The sequence below is a fragment of the Pimephales promelas genome, chromosome 3, assembly GCF_988280905.1.
Source record: "Pimephales promelas chromosome 3, fPimPro1.hap1.1, whole genome shotgun sequence".
In the NCBI taxonomy this organism is placed as follows: Eukaryota; Metazoa; Chordata; class Actinopteri; order Cypriniformes; family Leuciscidae; genus Pimephales; species Pimephales promelas.
In genome coordinates, this window is record NC_142771.1 from 26,827,349 (window position 1) to 26,849,606 (window position 22,258).

The 22,258-nt window shown below is 37.4% G+C and overlaps 1 protein-coding gene across 2 annotated transcripts in view; it reads left to right on the forward strand.

The window, feature by feature from the left end:
* The first annotated feature begins 805 nt into the window (after positions 1-805).
* The window catches only part of cacng3b (calcium voltage-gated channel auxiliary subunit gamma 3b), a 40,993-nt gene continuing 19,540 nt past the window's right edge, over positions 806-22,258 (forward strand). Inside the window, exons 1-3 of one of the 2 annotated variants that reach the window (XM_089128629.1) lie at positions 806-1,024; positions 1,121-2,416; positions 2,499-2,692. In XM_089128629.1, the coding sequence (XP_088984755.1) occupies positions 2,509-2,692 (184 nt within the window). In that variant the 5' untranslated portion in view covers positions 806-1,024; positions 1,121-2,416; positions 2,499-2,508. Of the gene's footprint in view, positions 1,025-1,120; positions 2,693-22,258 lie in introns of both variants that reach the window. The other variant, XM_039687704.2, reaches the window with a different exon arrangement.

Genomic DNA, 22,258 nt, shown 5'->3' on the forward strand with positions numbered 1-22,258 from the left:
ATTGACTCCCATTTATTTTGGCGTCACTTTGACAGCGAATAACTTTACATCTGAGGCGTCCAAAGAGTCCATTTGTCCATTATTTATTTCTAAGGAAACACGACAATGTATTAAAGGCTCCATTACTTTTTATCTTACGTTATGGCCCTGTAGAAGCAGTTTTTGTAAAAATAGGCTAACGAATGCTTGCGTGCAATCGGGGAATGTGGAGGCATAAAGTCAAGAGAGAAGCCCATAGAGAATCATAAAGTTGCTCCTGCTGCTGCTCATGGACAGCTCCTACTCACGCTCTCAGTTTCTGCAGGATTCGGAAGGGAATGATTCAGATTTCTCTTGGCACCGCTACTAAGACGTACAACTATGAGACTGTTGCTCATGTCACATCTACGTCATCAAGCTCAGAGTGAGCCTGTGCAGTGCACTCAGCCCTCAGAAAGAGAATGCTTCTAATTGGCTGTAAAAATATACAATCTACTCAACTTTAATACAAAAATATCGTTATTTGAATTCAGCCAAGAGATAAAAACGGGAATGTGATGTCATGATTGACAGCTTCTCTAAACTAAGTAGGCCTATTACTGAGGCACCAACGGATTTTTGGGGGAATCTTTGGGAGGAGATTATGGCTTAAAATTTGATTTCAACATGTCCTACTGTTTATTTCCCACAGTAATTTTTTTTATTTATTTTCCGTTTCTGCGGGAGTAAGGGCGGGACATCGCTGCTTTAGCCTACTTTGTACCTGAGGCTGGAAGGTCAGCTGAGGGTGATAATATTTTGGTGATTTCAGTGGTTAATGTTTGTTTTGACTTTATAGTTTATTTTTGGACTTCATTGTTTAAATGTGTATTTCTGTATTGTGAATTTCATAATTTGGTTGCCGTTTGTATTTTATTATTATTCTGTTGTTGAAGTTGAGTGTCATGTGACCCAGTGTGTGCTGATTAACTCAGCTGGGACGTGTCAGGGTCAATTAGATGTGAAACAAGATCCCTCCTGACTTAATCTATACCAGGCGAATACGGTAAATGTTTTAATACTTTCTATATTATGTTGGTTTGTGTTTGTTGTGGTGTTGTGTTGTGTGTAAAATTATGGTTTGGTTTTCTTTTGTGTTTAGTTTTCACGGTGTCTCAAAAATGGACATCAGTACTTCGGAAGCGTGGACTGTTTTGTAACCAGCGAGCGAGTAAGTTAGTATACTTCCTGCTCACTATACTACGCAGAAGCAGATCACAAATCTGTGCAAGATGTCAGCGCCATATTAGGACTTTGGTGGCTTCAGTTTTCATCACGAAAAGTGCAGTGTGACTGCCCATAAATTCAGAATAATCTGAATAAGAACCTTCTTTGTTTTACACCAAAAAATAATTAAAAAAAAATCAAACAAAAAAAGGTCAATGGAAGTCGCGAAACTTTTAATTGCATTGTCATCATATATCCCGAAGAATCCAGATTATCCAGTGATCTATAAAGCTCTACAGAATTGCCCATATGAAGGTCTCCATGGAGGAAATCATCGAAAATGTCTGTGGCTCTTTAAAGACGTTCCTGTTCTCCAGGGACCGATTTTTCATGCATCGCTTCTTACCCATATCTTTGCATATGAAGGCCTTAAGTAGCACATTGGTTGAGCCAGGGGCGCTGTGCGGGGAGAAACTCCGAGATTAGACGAAAGGCTTCGTCCATTCAGCGCGGACAGCAGCAGCCAGCGCGCTCCCTCTGTGGGCGGTGTTTCAAACCAGCGGATTCGGGAGGAACGTGGGAGCTGTCATTGCTGTAAAACACATTTGCGGGCACCAGCATCACCGTTGACAGCAATTACAAGTGCTGGGATTATGTTCATTTAAACGACCACTTATTGACAGGGTGCCTTCATAACATGCTGCTCCATATGTAATCCAATGTATTTTTTTTAATTCGCCAGCTCTGAAGGGGAATTTTGGAGAGACAAGCTGATCATGAAGTGGGATATTTTACTCTTCTCTTGTCTTTTAGAGAAAAATACCGGATGCTTCCGTTGAACGAAGGTGTTTTCCACTGGATTAACAAGGGACAGTATTTTTGATACTTAATTTCCGTGCATAAATACTAATCTATTGCCGTTTACGGGAAACAACGTTGTTTTTTATGAAGTCACGGGCGAAACATCGTGTCATTCGTATAGCCTAGTACCTCAATTTCAAAATGCTGTGGTGCTGATGAGAGACTGTTCCTCGATAACAGTTTTTTTATTTTCACAACCCACAATGAGAAACAAATAGCTCTCCGCTTAAGCGATGGAAACACTGTGAGGCTTCTACTGAACTTGAGAAGCAGCAACAGCGACTGCAAGTCTCGACACCCCAGAAATCAACACATAATATGGTATGAGCTTCTGAAGTCGATTGGAGCATGGAGTCCGCACACCAGGCAGGTTAGGAGGTTTTGCGAGACACACTAAGAACCTTGTATTGACCCCCCATCCTGAAATGAGGCAAAATGTTGATGTGTGACAGAGGAGTCCAAATGCTCATCACTACAGTGGGCGCTTTCGCCGCGTTCAGCCTGATGACTATCGCTGTGGGAACGGACTATTGGCTGTACTCACGAGGAGTGTGCCGGGTCAAAAGTAATAACGAGAACGAGACGAGCAGGAAGAATGAGGAAGTCATGACCCACTCGGGGCTCTGGAGAACCTGCTGTCTGGAAGGTAAGACGTTTTGTGTGCAAGTCCAACTTATGTGCTATCTATCCATCTATCCATCTATCCATCTATCTATCTATCTATCTATCTATCTATCTATCTATCTATCTATCTATCTATCTATCTATCTATCTATCTATCTATCTATCTAAAGAGTCTAGTACTATAGCGTTTCTAGTACACCACTGTTCATACTATCACTGAGATTAAATTGAGTTTTATTTAATGTGACATACTGGAAGCACTACTAACCTCAATCTATCACCAGAATTTACTTTTATACTACAATATTTACAACTGTTAACTACAACTGCTACAATATCCTAACTGTTTATTGAAGGCTTTTTGAAGCTATTTTCCCACAGTCACAAATTGAGTCTTTTAAATGCAGCATGATGATTGCAACTGTCATATAACCAATAGATCCGGGCTAAATTGTCTAATTACTCGCTTGTCAATTCAAAATAAGATGGACAATCATATTGATTGCCTTATATTGCAGTTCAATAAAATCACTTTATTCTGCAAAGTATAAATCTCTCAGTATTGCAAGCTGTTGACACAGAATATACCTGGCTATTGCTGTTGGTGTCTGCCTGAGTGCAAGATTATTACCAATATTACCAAATATATTTATTCTCTCTTGAAGCTGTGATCTCTTGAAGGTGCTCTGAATGATAGTGAACAGCGCGTCGTACCGCCTCACACACAAAGCAGCTTTAAAGGGCTTTTTAAGGGGAAATAAAAGTCAATTCAAACTAGAAGCCCACAGCCTTACATAAGTACAGTGAGCTCAACAAAACACCCTATGGAGTTTAAGACATACCCTGTAATTCAAATGTACACCACATACCCCTAAAACATGATGATGACTTTTGCTTATCCTCTTCCTCCCAGTTCCTCATTTTTTTTCCTTATCTTCCCCCTCGTTCCTTGCCTTTGTCCTCTGGATGGATTCATTCTAATTCCATGCAGTTTAGGTTTTGGCAGCCCTGACACTGCTTGACTGGGAGCGAAATAATGTACTTCATAATGTCTTTTCAAACTTTGATTAATCTCCTGCCCCAGGGAATGCAGAGAGGTGACATGACTGCAGTGTGATGGGAAGATCCTCATCTTTAATTGAAAGGGATGGGCGCAATCCAATAGATGTGACCATGGCAGATTACACAAATCCAGTGATTGACTTTTCAGTATTAATTTAATTGAAGTGTATGTCACTGTCACCCAGTGCACGGAGACCCACTGCCATATTTGATCCACTTTAAATCTCCAAAAGATTCTCATGATTTATTTGCTTAATATCAATGAGGGATTGATCCGTCTAAATAGAAACCTATCACTCTGAGTCATGGCGTATGCTTGTCTGGACATAAATCTTTGAGGAAGGTAATAATGAGGCTTTCTGCTGGACAAGACTACATGATCAGCCTCTCTGAATATAACCTTCAAGTGATGGTGGGGTAGGCTTTACAGCCGCTTTCTACCTTCAGCTGTTTCTCTATGTGTGACAGCTTTGCTTTGCCTGTTGATGTTATTCAAAATCATTATGAAACCGCCATTGATCCTTTTTACTTTCTTAATGCACATTTCTGGTCTCATTGTGAATGATTCATCAGTGGCTTTTATTTCATAGAAAAAAAATTGTTTGATTTTGCAATCTTTTATCAAAATATTTTTTTTTTTACTCTTTCTGGAAGCAACCTTCCTGTCAAGCTGACATCATCTAGGCCAGGCAGCCTATTTGATCATGTTAACCAATAGCAAAATAGGTATTTTTGACACATTTTAGTGATTATTTCTGGTATGAAACACCCACATTTCACAACTCAATAGTATTTTTTACTCAGAAAGGTGTTAAATTCTGAAATAAAAAGGGTTGTGAATGCCTTTAAATATTTATGTTCACACTGTGTTCTTAAAAGATTTGGCCTCTTTGTGAATATTGGTTTTGTGTTTGTGAAAGTGCGACCAAAAATTAAAAGTTCTTTCATCATTTACTTAGCCTCATGACGTTCTTAAGCTGAACACAAAATAATATATTTTGTAGAAGAACTTTGTTTTTGAGCATTCAATGAAAGTCAGTGTGGTCTAAAACAACGTTGGACCCCTTGGACTTTCATTGACTGGACAAAAACACTGGGGCATTTCTCAAAATATCTTCTTTTGTGTTACACCAAGAAAGTCATACAAGTTTGACATCCCTTTGATGATGATAGTTTGGATTCTTATAATTTTAGGCAATTTAGAGCATTAAGAGAGACATTTCCACTTTGAAAAAGTCTGTACTACATGTGTAGGATTGGAAGTGCATTTGTTGAATAGCTATGATTGAGATATTAGTGTTAAGTAGGGAGCGTTAAGTTGATGTTTGTTTTTAGTAGTCTGTCAGGTCATGCTATCTTTCTCTTCAGCCTCCTTATATGTCCAGCAGCCATATGTGTTAAACGCTCTAGGAGGAGTTTATCAAGTGCAGCTCTGTGTGCCAATGTAAATGATAGTCTCTGCAGGAGGCCAAAACCCTAGTATACTGATCGAGACTTCCTGGAAAAGCTGTGAACTGAAGTGCGGCTTGAATTTTATGGGCCATACCATAAGATTCACTTAAGATCGTGATTCCTACCCCGTAATTACGGTTTAAATGCCAAAGGCTGAAGGTACAGTCATACATTTAAAGCAAACAACATATCAGACTATTAGAATTCATATGAATAATATGAATCGGCGTGAGAATGTGATTCACTGCACACTGTCCCAATTTTCATTGAAACAGTTTCCAGAAGGCATGACTTTATTCACCCTCGTGTTCTTTGGAAACTATACTTATTGTTATTTTATGTATGGGTTCACATCTTTGGGGTCAGTAAGTTTTCTTTATTTTTATTATTTATAATCAAGTGTGCATTAAATTGACCATAAGTGACAGGAAAGACATTTCCATAATTGTTCTTTTGAACTTTCTATTCATCAAAGAATCCTGGAAAAATAGAATCACGGTTTCAAAAGAATCAAAAATAGGTTTCAAAAGAATCAAAAATGGAATCACGCAAAAATAGTAAACAGCACACAACCATTTTCAACACTGATGATAATACGAATAAATGTTTCTTGAACATCAAATGGAGTAATGATCCTGAAAATACAACTTTTACATCACAGGAATAAATTACATTTTAAAGTATATTCAAAAAGAGTTTTAAATTGTAATAACATTTCACAATATAACTTTATTTTGTGTTAAATAAATGCAGTCTTTCAAAACGTTAAAAATTCTTATTGACCCCAAACTATTTTTAACAGTAGTGTATGCCTACTAGTGTATGTAATTATAGTAATTTTCAGAATTACTTTCATGTGCTCTATAGTCAAGTCAAAAACAAAACAAATCACAATTGTATGTGTACAATTTCAGAAAATCCATTACATTTAATCATGGTTTATATCTTGGGTCTGTGAGACCAAAACAGAAGTGACGTAACATTTTTCATTGAGGAACATTTTTCAAAGTTGAATTTATGTTTATGATAAATTCTCAAAAGATAGGAAAAGTATCAACCTGATAATCGAATATATTAAGTATATTTTTCAAGCTATTAAAAAGGCCTTGAGGCCTCCCAAACAGAACATGAGGGTTAAATATATGGCGTGTTGCATCACATGTCATCATAGGGAGGCACATTAGCGGTTATGTACGTAATAATAAGGGAATGCTCCGGTGGAATTCAACACGGGTTCATTTGCTGAATGGAGGTTTAAGATTAATGCAGTACGTCCTCAAGTGCAGGTGGATCTCAGGGGAACAGTTTGGCCTTGCCCAGGATAAATGATGACCTGGGAACTGAGGTGGGGAGGGAAGGGGGAGAGAGAGGCAAAGCAGGGAGTGATGAAGAGGGACTCTTCCTTCCAAGTGTGCACCCAAGCAAAGCCTGTCTCATACACTCTCATCACGCACACACATCTCCTTGGAAACCAGCCGCTCCCGTCTGCGATATAGGCCCACTGCTCCATACCTTCCCCCATCCTCAACCCTGTTTCCCATCCTCCTCCTCCTCCTCCCCTTGTTCACCAAGGCTTTGGAAATACGGAAAGCATGAGATGCTGCTCGGCTATCACATGGCATCTCAAACATGTGTCAAACATGCATGGGGAGATGCGCACGCGCCAGTGCACATATCCTCAAACGGACAATGAGATTGGCTCGTTGGGATGTGAACATACTGTACCTCATAACCACTTACACTGCCACTCGGGACACTTTGCAGGCATGGGGTCCTGTGTTTTTGCCTTTTTAATGTGCACTAAAGGTGCGAGTGAGGGCTGTTAGACTAGGAACAAAAGGTTGGGCTAAAACACACGGCTACAGTGGACTTCATTTATTATTACACTAGTAATGGAAGAAACTTGTCAGCACTTTGCAGTACATTGTGGAAATACACTTTTTATCTATACGCTAGCAGATTTTTTTTTTGGGTAGCAATTTAAATGAGCAGAAGAAATTAATAATGAATGTTTCTTTGTGTTAAAGCCCAGTCAGTATAACAGTCAGATATGCTTTCACCATTTTCATTTAGTGCCTCTAACATGAGCTCCTATCTTTGTGTAAAGGCTTATGGGGGACGTGTGAAGAAAATTCCTTGATTTAAATGACAAGTAAGGAGCCTATAATTTCTGGTGAAGTATGTAAGCGATCTGCCCCAAATTGGGGTTTATTTTTTTGCAATAATGACCAACTGGCTGTTCATTAATATGGCCACTGGTCCAATAAATAAATACACTCTAAAAAATGCTGGGTTGTTTTAACCCAACTTTGGGTCAAATATGGACTAACCCAGCCGTTGGGTTAAATTTTTACATTACATTTTTAACCCAACATTTCGGGTTTGTCCATATTTGACCCAAAATTGGGTTAAAACAACCCAGCATTTTTTAGAGTGTACGTTGGTATTAAATATTGATTTGAGCTGAAATGTTTTTATGTTTTTATACTTGTAAATTATTTTAAAGCTTTTCGATTTAGTTCATTACAATGTACAAAACAATCGTATAAAAATATATACAGTGTTGGCTATTAGGCAATCTTTGACTGCTGTGAATGACCAATCAGAATGAAGTATTCCAAAGAGCACTATAGTCTCACACTAATAATTCTGTGGATTATGTAGAAGAAAAATATCTATCTAATTCACAACGTGTGTATGCACATGAATTTGTTCTTAACTTCGTTCTAATGGTAAAATTTAAATAAGCAAATTGCACCTAAAATTATTTGCATTGTTCGTATAAAACATGCCCAAACCATGTCCATATAAGGGCTTTCCACACAACCTACAAATGGCACTATAAAGAGATCCTCAAGCAAGGCCAAGCAAACCATTTCAAACACAATAAACACTTTTTATACAGACCCAGATTACAGATTTCTAAATTGCCAGTGGTTTTATGCAAAGGAATCTCACACTCTCACACCCCAAGTGCATTTTCTCATTTAACTTTTTACTATATATATATATATATGCAGTATATACTAATCACATACTATGACTTTTACATATACTACATATATATAAACTCACTTAATATTAGTAGGGTCACCCATAGTGATTTTTGCATACGTGTGGTTTCAGTTGTTCCTACAGTTTTTATCTCGTAAATTTAGAATATAGTTTACTGTGAAAGTTATTGATGAATCATGAGACCCTTTGTGTATTCCAGTCTATTGTCTATATGACAGATGGAAACTCAGGAACCTTGTATGTTCCTTGCTGTTTTCAGACTGTAAGGCATTGAACGAATTGTTGAAAATACAGCGTGCCCACCATGCACTTTGACTATTATGTTTAAGAGCAGAATTTTTGCACTTTGTATAGGCTGGGCTTTTGAAACCATGCAACGTTTAGCAACCGATGTATTCATATCTAACGCTATGCAAAATCAATAGGATATTGATGCTAGTTTATCCCTCCGTGACAGTGTGTTGATTTGATGTGGTGGGTACATGGCGTCCTGTGAAGCCGGCAGGAGAATGTGGACCATAGTGAGTCACTGCTGTTCCAGGCTCCTGCCTGTGATGCTGCCTCTGCCCCTGGCTGCGATGACCTTTGTGAGGCAAATTACTCTTGATAGATCCTCTAACAGCATTGGTTAAGCTTGCAAAAATAGCTCCCTGCGTCTCCTCCCCATCTCAGAGGCTCAGTGACCAGAGATAACACGGCCGACCCCCACTCCTGTGGGTCTGAGCCTGAGCTATAGGAAGTGAGGTTGCGGTGTGAAGTTGAACCCGTCACTCTGGTCTGCATTCGTACAGGGCTGCGTCAAATTTTGTGAGAATGCGTTTTGGGTTAACTTTATTTACCCTTTCAAAAGCTGCACAATCAGTCATGCAGAACACTGATCAAAGACTGGTGACACGTAACTGGGTTTGCATCAAGGAGGATAGATTACATTTATACGTGCTGTTATTTGAAAGCCATTTACTAAGGATGGAGATATAGTTTTATGGATGTCGCCAGGTCCTCTTATGACCCCCAACTCTTTCTTTTGGACACTTGACCACTGTATACTCTCCATAAACATTCACACATATTCACAGTGACCTGCGTGGCTCACATTATCTTGAGATGGAAATGCCAAGGCTAGGATGGATTTCGTATTGGTTATGGTGAAAGGGGAGCGTGGAATAAAGTAAGATACAGTATTATATTGATGAGAGGGACAGGGTGCCAGGAGAAAGCAGGCCGGAAAAATCTGTTTGTGCAAACACTTTTCAATGAGTGTTGATTTAGGCGATAACAGGGCTTCTGAGAATGCGTTGCTGGCAATCTATCTTTGTGTGTGTGGCCCATTTGCTCTGCCACTAGTACTGTAACTTTGTTATCACTCACAAAGGAGAATGTCAAAGGCGAGGTGTTTAAAATAAATTTGATTGACATAAATATATGCTGCGCACAAACACTTACCTGTATGATTGTTACTGTGTTCTAAGTATAAATACGTTTGCAGAGTATAGACCTTATGCACCAGAGAAACGTGGGCGCCGTCATCTTTAGAATATTGTCTTTGAACTTCCGGTTTTGCGGTCGCTCTGTATATTTCTATGGCATCGCTGCCGAGGAGTAATTAGCTGGTGAAGTGGATTTACTTATTGTAGAGTTAACAAAAGTTATCATGAGCATTATAATGTTTATCATAAGCATTGTAAAGCAGATGTCTTAACAAATGTCGACCGGGAATTTTTTTACGAGCAGCTCATTCAAACCTATGCAAGATCGCTGTGGAAATACAGACCGGAAGTCAAAAGACAACGAGCGCAACACTGAAAAGGGGCGGGGCTACATAAGGTCTATAGAGATGCTTGATGGGTTCCATAGCAATTATCAGATATTAGAGATTTTTTTATGTAATTTATTGGCAAATTTTAGATTTTTGGGCCAGATTTACTAAACGGCAAATTAGCACGAAAGCGAAATCCTATAAAAGTGCTGATGGAAGTGGAAATTTCTGCAGTGATTTACTGACGATGTGTAAATTAAAGAACACAGACAAGGCTGGATCATTTACATAATGATCAACGTTATCTACCAAGAGCAGCGCAAATTACTGTCTGGTTTAAGACATGCTTTTTTGGACAGTATGTGGAGCAAATGCCAGTAAATTGACTTACGCAAACCTTAGTAAATCACCTTACATGATTCATTTAAATGCTATCCACCCATAAATTTTGCATCTGAAAGGGAAACTCTTACAAATGCATATGCAATAAAGTCGGCCGCAAAAATAAACCTGTCCACGCCTTTTCAGTGCTAGTTTTTCAATGCTTGTCTTTAGTAAATGCTGACTAGTAAATCCTGACACTTGTGTAAATGATCTGCTTGCATCCAATCAACAACTGATAGATAGAACCAAGTCCCCTCCATACATTTTTTTTCTTTTTCGATAATCCAATTCACTCATATGGAAGTGGATTAGGGCCAAGCAATAATAAAAAAATAAAACCATCTCGAGATTGAAGTCATTATAATGCGAGATTAAACTTGTTAAATTTCGAGAAAAAATTCGAAATACAATCTTGAGAATAAACTCATTAAATATTGAGAATAAAGTCGTTAAATTTCGAGAAATAAGGCAAAATACAATCTTGAGAATAAACTCATTAAATATCGAGAATAAAGTTGGTGTGTTTCGAGAAAAAACTTGTTAAATTTCAAGAAAAAAGTTTAAATACATATTGAGAAAAAACTCATTAAATATCGAGAATAAAGTCGTGTTTCGGGGGAAAAAAAACTCTAAATTTTGAGAATAAAGTCGTGTTTCGAGAAACTGTCTCCATGGTTACTTTGTAAAAACCTTTGTATTGCTGCCACACTACCATTTTCGGTCCCAATGTCCATGCGGCGCTCTCGGGATACCCCCCATGCCAGTAGGCTAACTGTTTTTATGAAGTAACTGGCTATTACTTTAGGATCATTATTGTTGTGTACGCCTCCATCCACAGAATGTCACGACTGTAACCATCTATACAGCCATTAATGGCAAAGCCGTACATACTGTTTTAATTGATCAATTTAATTTAATTGATTGTATTTCTTTGTTATTGAAATAAAATCTAAAATAAAGCTTGACTAGTGATCCATGTCTGCCATGTCCTCTATCAGTAGGCTATGACTTTAAACACAATGACTTTATTCTTGATATTTAATGAGTTTATTCTCAAGATTGTATTACGACTTTTTTCTCGAAATTTAAAAGTTTTTTTTCTCTAAACACAATGACTTTATTCTCTATATTTAATGAGTTTATTCTCAAGATTGTATTTTGATTTTTTCTCGAAATTTAACGAGTTTTTGTTCTCGAAAAACAACGACTTTATTCTCGATATTTAATGAATTTATTCTCAAGATTGTATTACGACTTTTTTCTCGAAATTTAACAAGTTTGTTCTTGAAACACAACTTTATTCTCAATATCTAATGAGTTTATTCTCAAGATTGCATTTAATTTTTTCTCAAAATTTAACGAGTTTTTTCTCGAAACACAATAACTGTATTCTCGATATTTAATGAGTTTATTCTCAAGATTGTATTACGACTTTTTTTCTCGAAACACAATGACTTTATTCTCGATATTTAATGAGGCTAATCTCGAGGTTTTTTCTATTATTGCTTGTCCCTAATCCTCTTCCATACACTCAGATGTACATCAAAATATGAAAGAAAAGATCTGTCGCTACTTGCGTGTCATGACGACATTGATATTAAAACACTTGATCTACGACAAAAGTAAAAGAATAAAATCTACATGGAAGGCACTTGTGAAAAGTCTCCATGATAGTTTTTATGTGAATATAAGTTCAAATCTGTTTCTGTAGTTTGAAGATCTAGTATGAAAAAACTGCATACATGCTCACACAATTGTTATATCTAAATGCTTAGCTTTATCTGACACTAATAACAATAGGTCCGGCATTCCCAAGATCCTTTGCGGTGTCAAACACAGACTTTCACACTCCTTGGGCAAACATTGATTGTGTTGGCCTCTGGGGTGTTTCTCTTAATGTACTTAGGGCTCAATAGTCTCACTATAGCTCTTCAAAGTAGCAACCTCACTGGCCTGTCCTCACAAGTCACCGAGAAAATTATTGTGGCTTTGGCAATGAGTAAGTGTCTTCAATATCTGCAGCATGTCCACCTGCGGGGGTTCATAAGCTCACCGCCGAACAATAGTTATGGCTGTGTCCCTGTTTTTATGAGCTATCCGTCTTGTGTTTCTGCGATCTCCTGGAGTATTGTGATTAGGAAGCCTACTGAAAAAGCCGTGTTCCTCCCCTATGTTATTAAGTGCCGTTATCTCCCTTAAGCCCCGGTTGTTTACTCACTTGCATTCACTCATGTGGAACAGTTTTTGGCACACTGCATGTAGATGTCCAGCACTATTCCTTGTATGTTACGTATTTTATTAGGGATAGTAACAAAACTAAGGGCTCAGGGAGGGATAGAACTGAATATTGACGTGTATGTGTCGACTGCACCTCTGCGTGAATGCGGGCAGCGCTGCTAGAGTGTGAACAAGCCAAATAAGTCCATTAAACTCAATGTTGGCCAGCGCCTAAGGAGACCCCTCTGTGGAGAATGGGCTGGCAGGAACCTTTGGCTGGCTCACACGGGCAGCATCTTCCTTTTCATGGAAAACTAAATCAAGTACAGTGGCTCTGAAGAATAGCCATGAGATGAAGACCATTCGATGCGTGCTAGACAAAATGTGCTTTCACAGCGATCACAGCATCTGAATTGGCTGCTGTCGGATTCACATGTATGTACCAGCTGGCTTCCCTTACGAAAAATAAGTATACTTATTTTTAATACTGTATACTTATTAGTATATTATTACTACTGTTAATTTAAAGGGATAGTTCACCCAAAAATGAAAATTAAGTCATTAATAACTCACCCCCATGCTGTACCAACCCCATAAGCCCTTCATTCCTGTTCGGAACACAAATGAAGATATTTTTATTACATTTGAGAGGTGAATCACTGCTACATATGCTGCCTAAGGTATAGAAACTTGACGGCCCAGTCATTGAAGAAAATGTTTAAATATTCCATGTGACAACAGTGGCTCAACTATAGGTTTATCAAGCGTCGAGAATACTTTTTGTGCAGAAATAGAACAAAAATAGCGACTTTATTCGACTATTCCTGAGGCGGCCTGAGACGAGAGTTCAAGAGATTTCCACGACGCATGCACGAGAACTATGTTCTTCTTCTACGACTTCTTGTTCAGTTCTCACACATGCATCGTGGAAATCTCTTGAACTCTCGTCTCAGGCCCAAAAGGAAGAAAAGGAATATTTTGATATTCAGAACTAGGAACAAATCTGTTTTCTTTATAAATAAATATTTTCTAATTTATTTTATAAGACAGTAGGTAAAAGTTCGTGAAAAAGTAATTAGTAATTAGCTACTCAATCAAAAGAGTAAACACTACTAACCAAGTATACTTTGAATACCTAATTATATTTTTAAGTATATCTCGATCAAAAGATTAAGTACAGGTATAGACCAAATATACTTAGACTTTTCTGTCAGAATAATTAAAGGGTTAATTTATCCCAAAAAGAAAATTCTGTCAGTAATTACTCACCCTCATGTTGTTCCAACCCGTAAGACTTCGGAACACAAATTAAGATATTTTTGATTAAATCTGAGAGCTGGATCACTCCTCCATAGGCTTTCTAAGGAAACTTGAAACTTGCCGGCCCGGAAAAGTTATTAAAGACATAGTTAAAATAGTCCAAGTGACAACAGTGGCTCAATCTTAAGTTTATCAAGCGACGAGAATACTTTATACTTTAAAAAAATAACAGCTTTATTCAACTATTCATTTCCTTCTCTGTGAGCCTCGAGTTAGTTCACGTAGTGTAACTTCACAGCGCTTCTGTATTGTACAGTATGTCACACATAGACTCACTAAAAATATCTTAATTTGTGTTCCGAAGAGGAACGGATGTCTTACGGGGTTGAACAACATGACGGTGAGTAAATACTGACAGAATTTTCATTTTGGGGTGAACTATCCCTTTTTAAGTGCAATTTTTAGTATATTTGAGTATACACAAAAAGTAGACTGAAAGTATACTGTCTTATTTTTTTGTTTAAAAGAACTATACTTATAGCACACTTGAATAAACTTTTTTTTTTTGAGTACTTCTCATACTTCCTGTAAACTTCAGCACTTCTCATCCCTCGGATCAGGCTCCGATGGTGTAGGGCAAACATTTATCGGCCGAACATACGGCCTTTTAGGATTAGCTCCCACACAAAATGTGTTCACTTTCATGGTTCTGCTGTCTTGTTTTGCACAGTAAGCCCAAATATTCATGAGCTCAGTCTTTGGCAACCAAACGACAAGATGGTCTCATTGAATTACAAATAGGGAGCACTTTAGATGAATACTGTCATTCCTCTGTCAAAGCACTTTGGCCTTTCTGGAGTTAGCAGTCTGCTACCCAACAAACCGGCAGATTTCAGGCCAGGCTGTTTTTCATGTATAACATTTCATTTGAGTCAGGTTTAGTTTTTTTATGTTTTAGAAATAAAGGTATAAGGAATAATTCACCCAATGACAAATGAAATGCATGTCATCATGTACTTACCGTCATGTCTTTCTAAACATGTATGACTTTCTTTATCATGTGGAACACACACAAAAAAAAATACCAGGAAAAAATGCCAGTATTGTTTTGGACCAAACTGAATTTCATTGAATGACCATTGTATGAGTTGAAACATTCTTCAAAATACATACAGGTTAAAAAAATATATTTAATTTGTTTTGGGTGATCTATAACTTTATGGTAAAAGTGAAGAGTCTGTCATTATTTACTTACCATGTCATTCCAAACCTGTATGAATTTTTTTTTCTGAAGATTGCAAAAGTAAAAATATTTGATACATACACCACCGCAATTTAAAAAAAAATAAAATAAATAGTGTTTTTGTTCAGCAAGGATGCATTAATTTGATTTTAGTTGAAATAAATGCTGTTCTTTTGAACTTTTTTTTTATGAAAGATTCCTGAAAAAGGTATCATGAAAAAAAGATTTCAACATTGATAATAATAAGAAATCTTTCTTGAGTAGCAATTCATCATATTAGGATGATTTTTGAAGGATCATGACCGTAAAGACTGAAGTAATGATGCTGAAAATTTAATACATTTTAATAAACATATTTATTTTTAAAACAGTACTTTTAAATTGCAATAATATTTCACAATATTGCTTTTCACAATATTGTTTTACTTTTTTTTTACAAAAAAAAAACATTCTACAATTTATTTTTGAACAGTAGTTTATATGGCTCAATCAATGTGTGATTTCTTTGGCGTAGCATTGTACAAATAGACAATTTTCTTCCTTTAAATTATCAAAGAAACAAATAATGATATGATATGATTTTGTCTTGGGAATTGCATTGCTAATCCACTTCTAAGGGGGCACTTACTTTAAATGGACATGACGCTTGGAAGGAAATGAAGAGATATTGTCCTGGAGTGATGTAAACCCGAACACCTCAGTATCACTCCCAGTCCCTGAGAGGAATTCAAGAGCCCCTGTGGTTCTAGAGAAAGTAGCTGTCTGTATCAGCTGCTGCACAACCCCTCTACCCATCTTCTGAAGTGTGCTGTGGTTTGAAAGACTCCATTTAATGGAAAAGACCAAAGTAGCGGACTTAAATAAACAAGAATAGTTATTGGGCCCTGCTGAGACAACAGTAATAAGCAGCTAACTGCAGCCGAGTGTGCGGGCGAGTGGGGCAATCGACGCCACAAGTGGAAGAAGATTACCTCTTGTACAGTCTTTCAGTCCTGTCCCAGTTGTCTTAGACAGGCCACATTGCACATTTATTACCCCATTCTCCAGGAACATGATTTAACATGGACGCTCCATGTCTTCGCTTATCTCAGAGCTCAAATAAAGCGTTACGTGCCTTGTGTTTAGTTGAATTAGCGGGCTTGTAAGTGAGCTTCTCGTGTTGGTAGGAATATTATTGTGCAAAGATATTGTGCCCTGTGGAGGATCATTAAAACCATGGCTAATAAATGTGGATGACTCACCGTGTCAAAACCATTAGGCCAATCAGGCTGTCTGCAAGCTGGGCCTTAATTTTCAGACCCTACCTGCAAAATTAAATGCACACAGGTCATTAAAAGCAGTAGAAAGGAGCAGTGCTGTCGCTGGAGCAGTGATTACAGTCACTTTCTGACTGGCACAAGCCATTTCTAGCTCAGTAATCCAGATCTTCATTTTAATGATCTCCAATTGAAATCCCAAAGTTGATCTTTCATTCTGTGCCTATTTTCAGTGGTTGTGAATTTAATTTGATGTGTGGAGTGTGTATTGAATGTGGCGCAACAATATGTCAAAAACATCAAAAACAACAATTAGAGAGCAGGGTAGACCGACAGTGAATGTGATTTCACCACGTACAACATGTTCCTGGATCCACACCTATGTTGATCCTGGAACAACATTCCAATCAACCAATCAGATTTGAGGGAAAGTTTACAGTTTATGTCAAGTTTAGGTTATTTACTTATCATTTCCCTCTGAATGGTAACTCATAGTGTTAGGTTTAGGAGATTTTGGGTCAGGAATATTGTTCCAGGATCAACAAAATATGTTGATCCAGGAACATGTCTTACTTGGCACCATAAATTTATGCCACAGCGGTCACTGTGATTTTGCCAAGTATGACATGGTACTAGATCAACATTCCTGTCCCGAAATGTAGTCCTACCCCTAAACCTAACCCTACCCATAACTTTTCCCTAAAATCTGAGGGCAATGAAAGGTGAATAACATTGATATTTAAGTACTTCACCTTGGTTTTAAGCCTAAACTTGAACTGTAAACTTGTCCCTCAAATATGATTGGTTGATTGGAAAGTTGATCCAGGATCAACAAAGATGTTGATCCAGGAACACATGGTACTTGGTGAAATCAGGTTCACCATGCCACAACAATCAATATATAACAAATATATATGACATTTTAAAGGTGGCAAATAACACATGTATAACAATTGGTGCAATGAATTGTATGTTTATTTAATGTATTTTTTATTTATTTATTTATTTATTTATTTTTTACAAAATCAGAAACGTGGAATTGTTCAAATTGTAGAAATGCGTATTTGCTGAATGGCAACAGAATTTAAAAGAGAATTTGTCTTTCTACTACTATTAAACACTGTAATCCTTCTACATAATTTTTAATAACTATGGAGATTGGGAGCTACTGTGCATCTGCGTTCGGACACTGGCATTTTCAGTGAGTCAAACTAAAACTCTTCCGCTTCAATGGAAGTAAAATAATGCCAAATGTTTTTAAAATAACAAAAAAGCCTGTTGAATTGCACTACTTGGAAAAACTATGCTTGCATTTTAATGCATTGTATTTTTAGGGCTTCCATTTTTATGGGCTGAAACATTCAAACATTCAAATTCAAAACATTTCAAACATGTTTTCATTTTTAAAAAATCATTAATTGCCTTTATGTTTCACTTCCAAAATATTCAAACTGTTTAACCTGTTAACTGTCACCCCCCCTTTTTTGAATAGACATGAAAATGCACATTTCGAACTTAAATAGTTGTAATTCAAGAATGCTTTGGAATATAGACATATGATTGGTCTTGTTTTAAAGAAGACATTTGGCAGATTTTTGTAGAAGTGAAATAAATTAAGAAAGTGAAACAGAAAAAAAGTTATAGAAGTTAGAGTTTATGGAAATGTACAATGTAAAAATATTAATTATTCATGTTTTACATAAAATATATATTTTCAAAACCTGGGCTACTCTAAAATGGCAGAAAGATCAAAGCCAAAAATCTGAACAAGTTGTGTTTCAAATTTTAGGTTGATATCTCAAAAAATGAGCTTTCAGTAAGATTTTGTTTGAGCGCAGTACCAAACTTTTTCACTAGGGCACAATCAGACTCCATTACTGCCCATATAAGGGCGTCTGCATTTCCATGCGTGTTTTGAGTGATATGAACCATTATTTTCACATTTTTCATATAATTTCTGATGTAGAGATCCTATTCAGAAGTAGCATGGGAAGTTTGGCAGATTTTGATATGATTTGAACCTCTAAGAAATACATACAAAGAACACGCATGTAAGTCATAGCTAGCTGCCACGTCACAAATGGTGAATTTATTATTTTTTTCTTGATATTTCAAACTTTTCAGACCTTTTTTTTCCAAAATAATTGAATGGATTCTATCTTTTGAACTTTTGGCATGAAAACAAACTGAGGTATCTACCATTTTTTTCATGATTTTTCATGTTTACTGCTATTTTAAAATAAAGGTCTGAACACGCCTTATGAGTATGAAAATATTCTTGTTTTATATTGATAAATTATGGCTCCTCTGTAATATATTTTGAAAATCAGTCACCAAATATGGAAACTAGAGATTGTAAGCTTTCAAATGATATATAGTTTATATAGATATATATTATTTAAGGTATTTACTAAGATATTATTGTTTTAAAAATATAGTGGCAAACGTCCCACCTGTGGGACGGTGACAGTAAAGAAATACAACCTATAATATTTAACAGGCAATTTCCGGTCCATTTTATTTCGCTTGGCAAATTCGTTTCCACAAATTCAGTGGTTTAAATTCGACAGTGAACTCAATGTTGACACACAGGAACTGCAGGAAAAGCAGTAGATTACTGAGTCCATCTGCTGTTAGTCGACCTCACCAGCAGGAGGTGCAAGCACGGGTTTGTTGACGAAGACCAGAGCAAAAGTTAAAGCAAGCCAATAATTCATAAAAACCTTCAGCTTATTTGCACAGCTTTTTGGTCGCGTGCTTCGGATGTGTGCGCACACAAAACTTTTCACACATGACGCAAGTAACGAATTAAGTTCCCCTTTGCATCTTCTTGCACTTGAATATTTAAGTTGGCAAGGCTTAAAGTCTTGTGATGATACAGCACTGGCCTGTCAACTGTCCTGATCGTTTTTCATATTTGTTCACGTTCAAGATCTCACAACATTGCGTTGCTAGAATTCAACGCAATGTAATGAACGCAATGTAAAGCTGCCCGCCGTGGCCAGTAATAAAATATTACCGGCCAGCTGGCGATTGACACAGTTTCATTTACTCGCCAATGCCTTATTGTGGCCATTCACACAAAATGTGAGAAAACACGAGACTCTTGAGTCATGTTTTTTAAAAGTTGAACTTGAGTGCCACATTTTTTCTAGACATGAATGCAGCGGTCAAATATATCTGTTTAATGGAAACGATGGAAAAGCAGTGCAATCCAAATGTCCAATGTTCTGTTTGAATGGCACCTTAGTGTCCTAACTATGATTATTTAACCCAACCATGGGTTGAAATAACCCAGCTTTTTTAAAGTGTACAGTGCTTGAAATGCTGTCTTAATAGGTAGCTCACTACACCATTTTAGAGCTATAGGGCCCTATTTTAACGGTCTAAAATGCAAGTGTCAAGCGCAAAGAGCAAGTAACTTTGTGGGTGGATCTCGGCGCTGTTGCTATTTAACCGACGGTACACAAATCTAAAAGGGGTTGGTATAAAGTAGCTTCATTATTCATAGGTGTGGTTTGGGCGTAACGAGAAACAAACCAATAAGAGCGTCATATCAGGTTTTTTCTGGTCATTGGCGCAATTGTTTTTTGGAACTGCAAAATAACACCAGGGATTGTTTGCCGAGAATTTATATTGAATTTTATACTCCATGGTTATACTAAAGGAACGTTAGTCACAAAAACAGATAAAACAGACACCCCTCATTGTGTTTATGCTTCTTTTTAAAACAATATTAAATAAACATAACTATATATAAAATCACATCTAAACGTATGCACATTTCGTTTCAAAGACGGGAGGACAGACGTCTAAATTTTGAAGACTCTGCCATAATCCCGTTTTCCTCGGTTTTCCTCCGCTTTAATCTCCACGACCGGAAATGGACGAGCATCCTTGCGTCAAATGCGGTATTTATGCGTGCACATAGCCCATTGCGTTGGGTGCAAGATCGTGCCCATAGTGTCTTATAAGAAAATGATAATATTCTTTGCATATAACACACTAAAAAGAAAGGCTTTAGGATTGCCTCTAAAATTGTCACTGTATTTGGCCATCATATTCCAGAAACAGGATGAAATCTTGCTTGACAGGAAATTTTATGGAAATGCTGACTTCTGCTCCATTGCTCTGTTCAGCACAAATGAAGTCTTTACATTTTGACTGTAAGTTCCCTTTAAGCTGAGGGTGAATGCATAGGCAAATTAAGCTGAGCATGTATTTCTCTGAAGTGTGACTAACCGTGTGTCACTCAGAGCGAGGTAGGCTTGTGTGCTATCTTGTGAGCTCCAGTGGCAGAGCTCTTCACTGCGCCCACAGCCACCCACCCCTGGCCACACAGGACCAGCGGACGAGAGCGGCGATGCAGAGCAACACAAAAGCACCTTTTCATTCCCCTTTCTCTTTTTCCTTTTATAAAAGTGTCGCTTTATCTGTTTAGAGGTGCGCTGAATGGGCCAGAGAGCTGCACTGGCTACACAATCCAAGAGGAAGAAGGGAGGGCTGCATGGAAAATGTCTCCATCAGTTCCTTAATCTTTCTGGTCTCGTTCAACAAAGCTGTCACCTTTGAAGAGATCTCTGTTGAATTATTCAAACTGGAGGTGTGTCAGTGCGGCGACAGCCCCTAACCCACAGGACTCGCTGCTCTTTTCAACTTCTCTCCGATGCGGAGACCCAGAGGCTTTGAATCAACACAACTGGATGAGTTGTTTTCTAATCCGCACAAGGGTAGCCTTTAATTGAAAACATGTCTCTGGTGATTTTACCTCAATATTGACTGTAAACTACTTGCTTTCCCCCTTCTCTCTCTCAATGTCTCTATTGAGCACGAGCACTCCATCAGCTTAAAGTGTGAAACAGAGACTCAGATGTGACTAATTGTTTTAAGAGGGTCCTGAGACAAAAGGGTCAATGAGACCTCAAAGTAGTGATGAAGACAAATCTTTCCACCTGCAGACAACAATGCAGGGAAAAAAGTTCATCTGTGCGTGTGTTTGTGTGCGTGTGTGTGTGTGTGTGTGTGTGTTACGGAAACAATGTCCGAATTTCCTAATCAGATTATTCTGAATCATTGCTTTGTCAGCATAGAAACCAAATTAGGACTTTTAATTCTAATACAAAAGATTCCTTGCAGGCGTTTTTCCAGGGGACCCTTTCAGCTAATAGCATCAGTGTTCTTTTTATTTATTCACTGGCTGTTTGTAATGATAGTAAACACAGAGATAAAAGCTAATGAAATACTTCCTTGCTAATGCATTCACCCGTCCTCTCTGACAGGTCTGCAACTGAAGTTGTGACAAACACGCAGTCATTCTGCAGGTTTTTATGTTTAATGGAGACAAAGAGTAGGGCTCTAAATCTAAGTGATTGTAGGTAAAAGCAGATGCTGGGTCTTATGATGCTTTTAGCGCCGATGTAATCCATCTCAGCTCATTGGAGGATGGAGACACCTGATTGTACTTCACACTACGCTAGACAGATAAGTGTAGACACAGGACATGTAATTTATTGAAATATGATATGAGATGACTGTCTTTCAGTTGACATTCCAGTTGCCAGAGTGCTAGAAACTACTGTTTATGTGTCCATGTCTGCACCTAATTTTAATTAAATTTTGGGGACAAATTTGTACCCAGAAGTGAGCTAAATCGGAAAAAAACTCCTTTTTTTTTTTAATTTTAAAATTTTTTTATTGTAAAAAATTTCTGTTTTCGGTTATGGTTAGGTTATAGTAACTATTTGTAGTAATTTTTTTTTTCTGCTCAACAAAAGAAGATATTTTAAAGAATATGTAAGTAATATGTAAGTATAAGTAATCAAACAGTTAATGGGCCCATCAACTTTTTTATTACCGACATTCTTCAAAATATCTTTTGTGTTCAGCAGAAGAAAGAAATTCATATAGGTTTGGAATAATTTGAGGGTGAGTAAATTTTCATTT